The sequence below is a fragment of the Galendromus occidentalis genome, unplaced genomic scaffold (assembly GCF_000255335.2).
Source record: "Galendromus occidentalis unplaced genomic scaffold, Mocc_1.1 scf7180000077464, whole genome shotgun sequence".
In the NCBI taxonomy this organism is placed as follows: domain Eukaryota; kingdom Metazoa; phylum Arthropoda; class Arachnida; order Mesostigmata; family Phytoseiidae; genus Galendromus; species Galendromus occidentalis.
Window position 1 is genome coordinate 585,542 of NW_003805452.1, and position 14,956 is coordinate 600,497.

Here is a 14,956-nt window from a genome sequence, read left to right on the forward strand (position 1 = left end):
TGCCTTTACCACAGCTATCCTTTTTCTACGATTTCCAAACGACGGGGCCGCTCTTCTGCGATATCTTCATCACGACGCGACTTTATCCCGCGGTCCCGCTGATCACTCTTGTGACAGGGGCAGCGAGATCTATTGTCATGCCAGGACGGCAGCGATGTCCGGCAAAGAAAAGCGTATCAGAGTCAGTCCGCGGCCCAGTCCGTCAATCAGTCGGCGCGCTTACACCCAGTCTTACCCAGTGTGTTAATTGCTTCTGACGACAGACAGGACTCGACGAGTATTTCCCAACTCCGAACACTCGCAAAAACATGCCGGAGTCCTGGATGGGTTCTCCCGATAGCCCGTTTCCCGTTTCATCGTTCCGGGAGAGCGGAGATGGTGCTCTCTGATGCCTGGGGGCGAGGTTCGAAAATCTCGCTAAACTCATCTAATATTCAATGCTCGCGTTTCTCAGGTGTCATCGACCGCTGACAAATAATGACGAAACACTAGAAGTGTTTCTCGTTTTTCGGCCATTCGGATGGATCAGGGAACGACCGACCGATCGATTGAACATGTTTGAAGCGAGGAGAAAAATCGAGGCGTCCGCCGTTTAGAGGCCCGCGTTAGTCCGAGTTAACCAGTCGACCAAGCGAGCGGCTTGCCTGCCCGCCTGCCTGCCAGCCAGCGAAGGGACGATAAGATAGGCGAATTTGCAAAGGAACCACCACAAACACCGAACACAGGATCGGAGACACCTTTTTTTTCAACGTTTTCGACGGCGCGGCGACCACAACCGCGACGGAGTCCTGTTCAGAGAAAAAAAGAAGCTACCGCCGCTTGAAGAACAAGCGAGCAAGCCGGTGCGGGAGTGAGGACCGAGCGGACGAAGGTGATAGAGACAATCTTGCAGAGCTTGACTCACAGACCGCGAGATAACAGGGGGGAAATAACGTTTTTTCTCCGTTCGGATGAGATAACCGAACGAGCGACACCAAACGTTCGATTCGAGAAAAGCCCGAAGCGCCCGAAAACTGAAGCTACAGAAGCAGACCAAAGATTACACTGGAGCAAATAACCCTAGATCCTCGAACCCCGGATAGCGAGATCGCAAATCCTCCCGATTCGATTCGGACCTTACAATTAGCTCAAGTCCACCGACAATATAAAGGAACGATACCGGCGAATGAGCTGCGAGCGCGGATGGAGACACGAGTCACGTGGCTAGTATCCGAAGTCGCTTGGAAGGCTCGATTGGCGCTCAATGGATTCCCTCATTGGAGACCAGCGAACTCCAACTCCGTAGAGGAATCTTAACGCGAGGAAGCGGCGAACTTTTCGAGTTATTTCGAGGGCCAATCGCCGGCGACCGTGATACGAAGCTGGAGAGAAACAGGCGAGTGAATGTGTCCATCAAATTTGATCTGATCGTTGAGGTTCAATCGGATGCCAATCATTCACAGAATAGAAAAACTGAAGATCCCGCGAGCCACGGACATTTCGATGTCTGTTTGAGAAAGAATCGAATACGAGTTCGATCGAGCAACAGGTTCACCTCAATGCCTGCCGCAGCTAGTCAGTGAGGGGATTCGGAGGCAATCGCGCCAATTGAAATGGCAATGCCGTTCACAACGGAATCAAAATGAATCACAGCTTTGACGTTTTCGACAGATGTTTTGACCGAGCAAATGCATTAACATTCGGCCGCAGCCACCACGAGATCCCTGTCGCCGTCATCATCAACGGCAGCATAGGAACAAGTGAAATCACGGTCGACCATTTGTCAGTCTCACATCAGTAATGCCCTTCAAGTTCATTCCTTGATCCGAAGCTTCAAGGCAGACAGCTGCAGACCGCTGGCCTCGATGAAATCCTGCCGATGTCTTCCCTGATGGAGGAGTTATGACTCCGAGGCGCCCAATTCGGGTCACCTTAGCTCCACGAGAAGCCGCTGTCGAGTAATCAGATCAATCCACTGATAACCATACGGACACCGAACAGAAGATAGCCGACTGAAACTACCGTTCACAACTCATTGTTCGCCGACGGCGCCGTAGCTCTTCCGTGGAAGAAAATGAAGGGAGATGAACGACAACGAAGACATCGGGTAGATTTCAGCTCCGGCCGTGACGTTTGATTCGATGGGAAGCTCCGAAAATCCAATGGCATGACTATTAGGGTTCAGCGGCTCTCGTACCGCTTGCTGGCTTGCTTGACTGGCTCGCCGATCCGACGATCGGAACGAAAGCGACAGATAAAAAGTGCGGTCGTCGAGAGAACTGAAGAGATTACATGGAGGCATGTTGACACATTTATAGACATGCTGATAATATACGCATCGCAGACAATCGAACGGACACGATTGTAACACAGAAAATTGTATCGGTGACACTCGACCGAAAGTCGGATCGTTAGGCTCGGGGGACGGCTGAAATACCATCGTAGTGGCAAGCAAGCCCATCGACCACACGCCATTCGAGGCGGGAACGCACTGGGATCTTGAGAGGATTTATCAGTCGTTCATTATCTCACCGGTTAGAAGCGACAGGGGCAGCGATGCGAAAAACGCTGCGCTTGCCGATGTGTTATATACCAAACATGGATGGCCGGCTGGGTTCAAAGCCATAAATCTTATTCCCGTATACATACATATGTATCTCTTCTGGTCGTTTTTCCATTTCCGACAAGCCTCAACCGGCCATGCCGAAGAAACTCCCCTCGATTACTTTCGGATTCATCGATTCGACATCGAGAACTTCTCACCAAGTTCTCGCCTGCGGAAGCGGGCAGATGAAGGCACTGATGAGATCATCAGTGAGGCCAAACTCACCGCTCTTATCCTGTCCATGTCGATGATCATCAAACACATTAGACGGCGTGTTTGCTCGCTCAGACCATATGTCGAACGTACAATGCACGGAGCTTGTGGTTGAGAACGATCGGGACCCGAACACTGAATCGTAGTACTATCGCGTGAGTCGTCGCCATAGAATTTGTATGCACACTTATTGAAAAATAGAGGTGTTGATGCTGTGCCTTGAGACGGACGAATTGGAGCAAACAGAGATTGTATGGAGCGGTAGTTGTTTGCCAGCGGTTCAACACGATGATTATCTGGCTATCGGTTCCGAGTTAAGGACAACAACTTCGGTAGTGAGTTCTTACAGAGGCGGCGGCGGCGGCCTCGAACACAGTCTCCGACAGAGAAGGAGACAATGATGAACTTGGAATGATCGAGGTGGGGAGGAGCAAGTCGCTCCGAGAGAAGTGTGTAAATATTTGCGGCATCTGAACCAACAAAGCACGTTGGTTTTAGGGGGTTCGCTCACTCACTTACGAACGAGTGGCGATTGGACGGCCGAGAGCATTGGAGGCTCTTCACACCTCTGGAAGAAATCAGCGAACGGAGCGAAAGAGAATTCGAGGAATCAGTTTCGCCCGGAGTCAAGAGTATCGAGAAAGGGCTCGACACGCGACTCAACTCTAAACGTGAATGTGGTACGAATAGGCAAGTGACCGAGTATGTGCGTGCGTAAGTGTTGGCGAGCGAGGATCGCATCACATCGTCGCACATATTCGTTCCCACACTACTGATGAGCACAGGAACGTTTCGTCCACGGGCAGACGAGCGAAGGGTGGCCGAGTGGGCAGGCAGGCGGGCAGCCAGGCGCACTGCCACTGAAAACTGAATAAGCCCACGATGTTATTTCAATAAAAGCAGACAGCGTGTCGTTGGAGCAGGCTTGCCTACTCATCGTAACAGTGTCGCTTGTTGGTCGGCCAGCCGGCTGTGTTCGCCTACAGGGCTGCATAGTACACGCTTTTGCTTCAGGACACCACCCTCCCTTGGACTGTTCCCACTGTCGTCGCAGGCAAGCAAGCGGACTGTGAGTCCTGTCTGTGAGTGAGTGAGCGAGCGAGCGAAGCAGCCGACCAGCCTGGTCGGATGAACGAGCGGACGAGCAAACGGCGACCGAGCGGACAAGCAGGCCTAGCTCAGGCTTAGAGCTCTAACGAGTTCTACGTGACGCGAGATTGTGGATGACTCGTCAGCCGCTCGCTGCCAGTCTGGACTCTTTGTCGCACGAGCTAAGGATCGCAGTAAACACGAGCTCGTTGGAAAAACCTTCACACAGCTTTACACGACCCCGTTGGAAAAACCTTCACACAGCCCGACGCCGCCTTCGTTGCTGCGCCCGTTGATGCAGGGCGGCGAGCGCGTAGATTGCGACCTCATAATTATCGGGAGCTGACAAGAAAAAGCTAACGAGCTCGTTCAATATCCGGCTGACGTCCTCTCTTTACCCACAACATGTATCACGGTTTGATTTTTTGCGCTTTTCGAAAGACACGTCCTGTGCATACTTTGCCACTAATTTCTGCCGCGACACGGGGGGCGATCGCGGGCCGTCACGGTGCGAACGATTTTCCAGAGCATCTCGGACAGTGACCCAGCAATGATCCAGCCTCGATCCTCGATTCTTCGCAATAATGACGCAGCGGCTATTGGGTCGAGACATTTTTTCGCTCAGTCTCGCAACCGTCCTCGACGGCGGCACACTCCCGAACTGTCAACACTGCTCGAGAGCGAGCTCCCGGATGGCCTCCGTCAACGTCGAAAGCAAAGCGGAAAATTACGCCGCGAATACGGCCCTGGGAGTCCTGAGAATCAAACTTCGCAATGACTCTCGTCCAACCCTTGTTCCTGATTGTGAAGAGTCGGAGAATGATGAAGTTCGCGTGATCGCCGAGCTCTTATCTTCGGCATCATCACCTCGTAACGAACCCCGCTTCAGAATCACGATATAGATGAATCGTGCACAGAGAAACAAGGAGACTACTCGATTTCGGTGTGAGGTAGTGGCACGCTCGGCGGCACGTTCACACCCTCACCGACGATAGGGCGATGATAAGAACTGATTAGTAAAAGTCCGAGCTGATGCAAAGAAGAGGGCTCCGACGATGTCGCTGGGCACGTGTTCTCGATTTGAAAACTCATTTCATTCGTTGAATCGAGGTCCAAGGGACACGATGACGATTGGATGAGTAGTAGATGGACTCAGCAGCGGAAGAAACCGTAGGATCTCAAAGACCCGCTAGGTGGCATCGTTTTTCGACTAAAGATGAGCAATCTCTCAAATTGGCAAGACATACCCCTCCTCTGCCGCGTTCCGCCATGGCCGGAGCCTCAGACAGTATCATTCACATCGTACGTCCGACAGAGGACAAATTAGCTGATTTGATTCCACACCTCTCGCCCCACTGTCCGGCATAATCTTCTTTCTCTCTTCTGTACACCATGTGAAATAGAGCATTTTTTGTCACGCTCAGAGCAGACTGTCCGACAGACCGAAACTCATTCACTCTCCCAGAGCCACACGAAGCCTTCGGTGTTGAATGGGGGTTTATTTGCTATACTAATCCAGGATCAGTGGAGTAGGCGTTGCCGACCAACAACTGGGAGGTTACGACCACGACGACGACCGCATCACAATGGAGTTAATACCGAGTGAGCGATTCAGATGCCGCAGTCACGCGAACTCATCACAACAAGCCACCTCTGAACTCCAGTTCGCCGCCGTCGAGTCAACTGAGCGAGAATAGATCCAACTTGTCTCAAATTGAAAACCCTTCCGCGGAACTACGACACCCTCGGCACAAAACGCTTGCCGTCAATCACGACACTTTTCCCGAACGCTTTGTGGATTGACCTACAGGGGCTGAGTATCAAGTGGGGAGTTCCGTCCGTGACACATTCGATCTGACAAGAAACAGACCCCGTGAGGAGGATGGCGGCTGGGGAGGGGCACTGCGGTTCTGACCATTCGCTTGTTTTTCCAAGCCATGCCAAGTATATCGTGAGTTTGTTGTGGGGCTTCAATAACTTCTTCGTGAAGGCAGCAGGGTAAATTCAGCAAAGTTCACCAACGCGATCATTTGGGAAGTTTCTCTGAGCGTCGACAAGCCTCATCATTTTCAATCACACCCTTGCCTAGTCGGCTGCTAGTGGATCGCTCGGTGAGTCGGTCGTTCGTCAGTTCGCTGGCTGGCTCTCTCGATGTTAAGGTCGGTCGCGTGTGTCGTCAATTCGACGAAGAACCTCCGCGATAATACCCTTCGGAAATCCCGAAATCTGTCAATTGGCTGTCCACAACTGCCATTCCCATATTAGCCTCTTTTCCCTTTCTCCTCTCCCCCCCCCATCTGGGTCCCACCTGTTCGCTCCCAGGCGAAATTCCCTCCCGTCGCCTTCACGGTGGCGCCGGCTGAAATCTCCCACCGCCATAAAGCTAAGCAGATTAAAGCGACTCCATTCTGGAGCTGACTGGGTGGTCGACTGCTTACCAAGTCGAGGCGCGCTCGTTCGCTTGCTTGCTTGCGACTAAGTGAGTAAGCTTCTGCTCGGTTTACCTTATCCACACCGCCTACGCGCTATCCACCTTCCCCGGTATGGGTGTGTCCATCAACCCTACTACCTACATTCCTGCCTGGAGAATCTCTCTTCAAGTGCGACCGCTCGTGAAGTTATCGGATCGGATAGACACAGCTGACTTGCCCTCGCAGTGAGCGTTTCCTGACGGCGACCTGAGGACGAATACACTACATGCACATGCGGACGGGGAAAAACGTCGGGGAGACTTGAACTTACTCAGTTCGCTTTTTACCGAAGAATAGACAACCGAAGAGCCGTGCGTGGAGTCGTCGGAGTAGTACTGGTTCATGTCGTTGTTGCTCGTGGTGGTCTTCGACGGCGAAAGGGGCATCGGAGACTGCGGCGTCTCTTGTTTAAGTTCAGCGCTCACTCCGACGCCCCCTACCAAGCCGCCCACACCTAAAACGTCGTGATCCGCTTTGCAGAACAACTCATCTTCCCGGATCGCAAACTCGTCACCTGCGGAATAGGAATCTCTCTGAGTCAGTGAGACTGGTCTCGCGCACGGACGTACTGCGGTTTCCAATTCATAATAACTGCGGGGTATCCAATAACCGTATCTCCTCTTCCGATTCCGGGGCTATGAGCTCGGATATTTAGATGCACTGAAAGTTCTCCAACTTACCGGGTATGAGTTGCCTCGAACATGCGATGCATCGAAAGCAGTCGATGTGGAAAATTTTCCCTCGTGCTCTCATCACAAAATCACTACGACTAAAACTCAATCCACATTTCGAGCACTTGGCGCCGAATAACCTGAAACGTTATCAGAAAGAGATAAGCATTCGTGTCGTTGCATCCGTCGATGGTTTTTGGTTTCTTCGTCGATTTCCTGCCCCAACGATTCGCTCAATCGGTCGCTGGCAGACGATGTTTCGATTCTGAATCCGTTCGCGACCGAACGCGAAATTAATGGAATCCACAAAAAAATTCGGGAGAACCAGCAAGTGGGAAACATGTTCGAAGAGGCACCCTCTCGACCTACAGATGACTTTCGGTTGCATTTTGACCGTGTCCCCGTGACGAGATTAAGACCGGGGACGAAGATAAATATGCTTGGAACGAAGAAGTCGAAAGCGCATCAGATTCGAAAGCCCTCTCGAGATGTGCGGTGAATCCAAATGCAAATAGCGCCTTGTTTCGAGAAAGAGTTTCGAGCGAGGATATCTCAGTGAACAGATTTGTCGGAGAAGGGAACGATCGTGCAGCTGAACTTGAAAACGCCTCAAAATGAGAGCCCTCGCCGCTTTTCTGGAAATACCCGACTGGTTGATATGAAGTGGACATCTCCAGAATACATCGCGTCGGTTCCTCGAGTCGACGTTTGGGATTCTGTCAGACTCGGATATTCTTCCGAATCGTTCGCTGCCGGTTCGCTTCGGCAAAAAGATTCTACAGCTGGATAAATCGGAACCATATTCTGAGCGCCTTCCAGAATGCATTCGACTCGGGGATGAGAGAGCGGAGCTCTCTGTGTTCTTGTCGAGAGAACTTGTTTTCGGGACTCAGGATCTCTATTCTGATCTGTTCGAAGGTCGGCGACTTTCGGTTGTCGAGGCGATGCAGTCCCGAGGTCAAAATGAGGACTTCATTCTCCCCCGCAACTGAGCCGGGGCTCGTCTGATATGTCCCTGAATAATATTCTGTGCCGGCTGCTCCTTCCGAAAAGCGAGCAGCCCCCGGCGTAAGATGTGGGAGGTCATTTTGAGCAGGCATCAAGCAGGATCGAGACGGAACTGATAAATTGACGCAGGAAGGGTCTGGGGAAAAACTAGCGAAATGCCGCCCTCTGAAGCCGATCCGATCGAGTGGGTTCTCATTTCGATGGGAATTTCGAGCGATGGTGCGATTGAAATCCCTCTCGACAGATTCGGCCGTTTCTTTGGCTTTGACAAAAAGGGACACAAGTTTTCTGATGCTCCGTTCTCAAACTTCGCCAGGTAAAGGTCCCAACTGCACCCTGACCATTAGAAATCATATCGGAAAAAGTCGAAGTGTTGCTTTTTTATCTCAAAACATAGTTTTAACCCGGGCCATAACCCCTATTTTTCTGGAATTTTCCCGATTGGCCGCTTTTTCGCCAGAATACTCCGAAACGAGCGCCGGGAGCCCGTTTTTGAGCTTGGAATCTGAAAGCCGACGCCGGAAGCTTTTGATTGCACCCCCTGGTCATCCGGTTCGGGACTGAGGGGACCAGGCAAAGCTTCGTGTCCTCGAGGTTTCCCTCGGAATCCCGAGAAGAGGGCGGGCCGATCAACTTCGCTCCTCGCAGCTTTGAATTTCTGCGCGCTGACGCTCGAGCTGCGGCCGTACCGGCGCGAAAACAAACTCGGATGGTTCTTCCCGCCGAACCGGCCAGCTCGTGATGAAAACAGGGAGACGCGGGTAGCGACGCCTCAGAGTCCTCATACGAGGACGCATCATTAATCACGAAGAGACCGCTCAAAGATTCGCTGCTAGTTAGCTGCCATCGCGGCGGAATCATTCTCTCATTGATTGAGACGGGTTCGGGAGTGTCGAGATAGGAACTTCAGGGTCGCCTCGGTGAGGCTGACTGAGCGACAGTGGAGGAGACCCAACTAGGAACCTCCTCCCCGAGGAAGTCTAGCCCGAGACTCCACGTCGAGCACCATGCCATTCTTCAAGTGTGTGATATGTGGTAAATTCACTCACCGAGTGAAGGGTAGATCCAAACAAGTGGCTACGCAGGAGGATGCGGATCGTTACGCGGAACATTACAATCTACCGGTTAAGATCAGCGACCATCTGTGCGACAAATGCCGAAGGGTTTCTTCTTCCTCTTCTCTTCGAGTGGGACCTAGCGCAATCCAAGAATAGCTCTGAAAACCACACGTGACGCAACCATCAGGAAGAGTCAAACCGCAGTGGCTTTGATGTCGCTCTTCAAAGAGATAAGGAAAGAACGCTTCAATCAGCTCTCCGACGTTTGCCGCGATCTGTAACCTTGAATAGCTAACTAAGCTCCTTCGATAGCTCATGGATTCCGCTGACGAATCCACATTAGAGCACAGGGCAACCGTATGGGCGAATGTAAGATTGGGAGAATCGGAGCAAAAATATACATTTGAGCACAAATCTCCGCATTTCTTCGCAACTCGTCCAACCCGCAGTCAAGCTTGCTATAACCGGATCTGACAACACATGTGAGGTCTAAGCTGCTCGAATCGAGGAGCGGTCCGTTTCAAGTCAAGCTGAGGATCGAATCAAGGTCAGTCCGGGAAAAACATGGAAACGCTGTACGGACGGACTGTCTTGGATCCGCTTGTCATCTCCGGTTCCGAATGAATAACACGAACGCCTCGAAAACTGAATTCTCCCCTTGCGCTCCGAGAGCGAAATTCTTCGATTGTAAGTCGTATTCGCCTCAATAGAAGGCTAGTAATAAGGGAGTAGGCTTTGCAACAGCGGTTATCGAGCGAAATTTCCCCCAAACACGGGACCCCGCGGGAGATATCGAATATTTACCGCAGTCAATTACCGCGGTTTTTCATCGAATACGCGTATTTCTTGCAAAGCGCACTCGATAGTTTGGAATTAATACATTGCCCGGGAGCTCCATCCCGAACGACTCGTTTGCATTCTCCAGGGACGCGGATTTTCGCCGGGCCGTGCCCTGCTCCTAATTCCCTTGGATACGTGTCGAAAGACTCCCGAAATGAATAGCGGAGGCGAAGCGATCGAGTCGTCTGGCGCTTGGCACGAATCAATCGCGTAAACATTTTGAGAGGAATCGAAAATGGCGACACCGCTACGGTGCAGCCGACGCGGAGAGTGTTCAAAAACAAGGAGGAGCTGTTTGTCCTGTGATCCTCTGCCTGGATGTTTGGTTAGTGTCAGCAAACCAACAGCCTCACACGGAAGATATTGTTTGGACAAAATGACAGCAAGATGCTGTTCCGGACCTTTTAGAGGAAAATTCACTTCGGCGGTCGCCGGGGGAGGCCAGAGGGGAAGCAAAGGGAGACTACGAAACAGCTGTAACTCGTTGCTTTTCTCGATTCCTTATCTGTTCCCGTGGAGTTGCGGACAGCCGCGATATCGACCACCGAATCGCCATTAATCTCCGCTTATCTCGGCTCTCCGAATTGAGGGAGGCCTCTCAAGAGAGTCTCCCATGGAGGGCGGAAGCCTGCGCACTGTTTCGAGTGGATCTATCCGTGGCCGCGTGCATGACTGGTTGATCGACGTCGTAGCCCGACCTTCGCCTGGCTAATCTCGCGGAAGATCCGCCAGAATCCCTCGAGCGAGACTTTTCCGAATTGGGAACGAGACCGATTCGGAAGCGACTCCGACGCTGCTAATCCGAGAGCTGATCCAGCCATCGATTACATTTCCTGTTGGGAGACATTTTCTCCCAATCCCGTTATGGGTACTTTTTATTGCTTATCGTCCCGAAGACCACCGAATGAGATCAGCAAATGAAAGCTCCTGTATAGTCAGTCACCTCGGTTGGCTTCGCGCAGCATCATCAAAGTCAGAGGTGTATCATTGTTACGAGGTGTCTGAATGAATGAATCCAAAATGTACGAACGCATTCAGAACTGTCCGACAGACGGATGAGCAAGCAAGCAAAAAGCTCTGAAACATTTGTAGCTGGGGTTGGAATCGTGACTCCTGCAGTCACGCTCCTCTCGTGTCCGTATGACGACTACATGCTCTCTGTGTGTTCGTTAGTTCGTTTGCTCGTAATTGGTCGGTCTTACCAAGTGCCGCAATCAATTTACCTCTGACTTCGTCTGTCTATCTATCCTTCTCGCAGGGTGTCGCCGTGAGCTTTCGCTCCGCTTTGCATGACGTCCGCGGCCAATCCTCATGGCCCTGTCATGTCATTCCGTCTCTGTAATCGTGCGTTGTTGCAGGTCTGCACACCAACGCTGACTTTATTGTCGTTGGCTCCGAGCGTTGAATGAGTGCTAGCTTGAATTCATTTCAGCTCGTGGAAGGTCGGGGCCGCAGGCACGATGTTGTAGCTGCCAGTCGTGTGGCTGCAAGATCGAAGCTGGCCGTGAAACCACGCGAACTCCGACCACCGATGGGGTTTTGGCTCGAGAATCGCAGGAGACCGAACATTCAAACTCCGTGTTTCCGAGCGGCCTCGGCGAGTTCGATTGTAATTCGTTGTGACCCATGATACGCTGGCTCCATTCGTTCGCTGAACCGCCACGAGCACTCAATGCTATCAATCGACATATATCTTGACGTATCTCTGAACGGGTATCTCTACCACAGCGTATACGTGAGCCCCCGTGAGCGTGTGTATCCATTAACGGTAAGAACGCCACGACAACGAGGACAGCGACGGAGACGCTCGCACAACGAGCGCCATTCAATGCCAGAGGTCAATTTAATGGCACCGACATTCTATTCCGACGTCGTCGTCGTCGCCGCGTTCATCATAGTAAAAAAGAATAGCGAGTCGAAGTCCCCATAAACTCGCGCATAGGATTGTGTCTACCGTTCGCATCCACCCTGCTAAAAGCCACCGTTTGTGAACGTTCATTGATTCGTCGTACGCCGATCTTCCCGTTGGAGCTTTGCACGCACCGTCTTCGCTTTCGGTTGGTGTTTCGTTTTTTTGCTAAATGTTGATGAAATTTCGAAAAACCAGGGAAGAAAATCAGCTGACCAGCTCCTGGAGCAGGGGAAGGGCTTCGAGGGATTCTTTCGATGAATTCGGCTCCTTCTCGGTTCAATCCGACGTTTTGTCCGCTTCGAGCGCGACTACCCGCCTCTCTCCTCTGAATCCCGATGCGTAGCTCCGTTCTCGCCGGCCGAGCACTAACTAAGATTCATCGACTTAATCTTCCGCCTGCGGGAGATCATCGTCGCTCTCCTGTAGAATGTTCTCCGCGACTGGATGGATGGCTGCAGTGAATACATTCTCCACACGAAGGTGATAGAGTGAAAGCGAGCGAGCGGGCGGGACGGCATTCAGGTGGGCAGGCGGGAACCAGTTGGCTCCCAAGCTAGCGCCGGCTCGGGGCATTGTCGTTACAGCCTCCGCCACCGCTGCTACCACCGTCATTGTCGTCGTCGTCGTCGTCGTCGTCGTCGTCTCCTCTTCCATCACCACCGCCACTGCCGCCACCACAGCAGAGGCAGTAGCAGCAGCAGCATTGCTAGCAGGGTGGTTGGTCGCTTGGTCGGTCAGCCGGATGGCGCCGTCTGCCCTCGCTCTCCAATACGGGGAGCGAGCGCACACTTGGGGACGGGGGACACCGCCTTCGTTGAGGAGGGGCTTCTTTGTATAACATTATCCACCTGCTGTCTGTCGTCGTCCCCTTTCTTCACGGCGCCGTCGTTGTTGTCGTCGCTGCTGCTGCTGACTCTCCGGCCGAACGTTCCGAGCCGAAGAAACAGACAAAGGCCTTTTTCTGATGTCTTGCCACCGTCGACATCACCTTTGCCACAACCTGCACCCTGCATCTGCTGCCGCAGAGGCTTGAGTGCGCCGCTGAGCGTGCGGCCAGGCGAGCAGACGGGCTTTTTGGCAGGCGGTGCCATCGATTGTGTGACACGACGCTTGCTTCTTGACGCGGAAGCGTCAACAAGCAATCCACCACAAGCAGAACGACGGACCTTTTCTGGGCACGATTTGGTTGTTTCCGTCCGTTAGCTCGAGGACCACGTCTCGCTTCACCGAATTCGTCTCAAGTGCGACTGCTTCGAGTGAGAGTTGCAGCTGGCGCCGGGGAATATAGAAACGCTTTCTATCCGAAGGGGAGAAAGAATAAAACACGCTCTCCTGAAGAGATGTACGACAGAGTTCAGAAGTTTTTCTTACATATTCTTAATAGAAATTATACGGGCTGGGTAGGAATCATACTCGTGCTCTAGCGAGAGTCAGCGCTGCTTTCGCTTGTGGTCGAGAGAGACGATCGCCAGGCTAGCGGGCGGGCCGTCGGTTATTCAGTCACTCGGGCAGTCATCATGGCTCCTGTGGTTTTTCCATAGGAGCTCACAAAAACTTCCATCGGAGCCGTCTCCCTACTAATACTTCCTGCCGATGTCCGCCCTCTCACGTGAGCTTCCTTCCCCCCGGCTGCCTGAGTTGTGGAGTTGCTGTTGTCCTGTACTCCATGAGAAATAACCTTCGGGTCACCCAATAGCTCTGCAAGACACGTGGAGCTTGTTCCAGGTCTGTCGGCTGCTGCTCTCGCATGCTATGGTGTCGTCGTCGTCGTCGTGAGAGCTTCTGACGACAGCTAGAGATCACAATAGCGTCGAGCCGGAAACAGCAGCTATCCAACCGGGCAGTGAGGCAGGCAGGCAGACAGGCAGATATACCGCAGGCAGACCAGGACTCGACCAGCTCCGCCCAGGCCAAAACCACTTCCGGTGAAGTCCTCTGTGACTTCATGGCTACATTGAATCCCCCGCGTCGTCGTCGACGGCCACCGCCGCCGCCTGCTAGGCTGCCCACCAGCGAGAGATGCTCGTTCCGGAGTCGGTCAGTTTTCCTCTGCTCAATAAATAATTCACTCCGGAGCGGAAGGAGCTTGAACAGAAGTCACACGGACGAAGCGGCGCCAGGAGATTGATCAAGAGGTGCACGGATCAGAGTTCAAAATAGGTGCGGTCGCGGAGGATCTGATAAGGAAATTCGGCGAGCATAGCCACAGCCAGAAAATCCTTCAACGTACATCCCATGAGACAGGTCAAGTGGACTTGGAGAACCGTCGACGCATCGGGACGATTCGTCTAGCCGTTCCCCTCGTTCATCGAGGGACCTCTCTCCTAGGTCGGGAACAGCCTCGGAAAGTCCAATTACAAAAACCCGCTAAACGCTCCATTGTCGCGTTGTCACGCCTCTTAATTGCAGCCGCCGTCGACGTGTAGAATTTCATCACGATCTGAACCGCACCAATCAAAGCTACTCACGGGCAAAAAGTGGCGCCAACAACGCTTCCCCCAACGGAAAAAAATATGGATACCCGCAGCTAAGAGCTCGAATTGAGGATATGTCGCCCGAGGCTTCTCTACGGGAATTCGAGTTTTGCATTAACTGTCAGCTCTCGCGCAGCGTCATTAGCTGAGGTCTGTGTCACGCGTCGAAGTCGCGTGCACACCATATTAAGGAGTTTGGAGCTAATTTATCTCGCAGACCGTATGCCAATCCACAAGTCGGACGACTGCCTTATGTCTCTCGACCGGCTAACAGATGATCAGAAGCCTCATGGTGGATCTCTCGTCGCGAGTTCTCAATCTAATTTTCGAGGTCGACGGATAAAGACGTCCCGTTCCGTCTCACTCAATACGTGGATCAATTGGCTTTAGGAGATTCGGTGGGAAAACGCGCTTAGCCCCTCTAGCTCTCGATGCTTGTCTCGGCTCGCTGAGATCGCCTTAGCGGGCGCTTGATTCCCGGCTATCGAGTCGAGGTCGAGCGGTGGCTGTTGGCGGAGAGCTCTACGGAATTCCAAGGGTAGAGTCCTAGCATCAAAAAACATTTTGGCTCTGAGCTCACAACCCCTTTAAGGATGGGGCTCGACTGCTCGAAATGTGTTGTTACAATGGAAGTCA

General features: G+C 52.6%; 1 protein-coding gene across 1 annotated transcript in view; it reads right to left on the reverse strand.

Moving 5' to 3' along the window:
- Nucleotides 1–14,956, reverse strand: part of tup (LIM1_Isl and LIM2_Isl domain-containing protein tup) — a 32,912-nt gene that overhangs the window by 16,613 nt on the left and 1,343 nt on the right. The window contains exons 2-3 of the mRNA XM_018639912.1: nt 7,038–7,168; nt 6,806–6,871 (exon numbers count right to left, since the gene is read on the reverse strand). Of these exons, the coding sequence (XP_018495428.1) occupies nt 6,806–6,871; nt 7,038–7,168 (197 nt within the window). The remainder of the gene's footprint in view (nt 1–6,805; nt 6,872–7,037; nt 7,169–14,956) is intronic.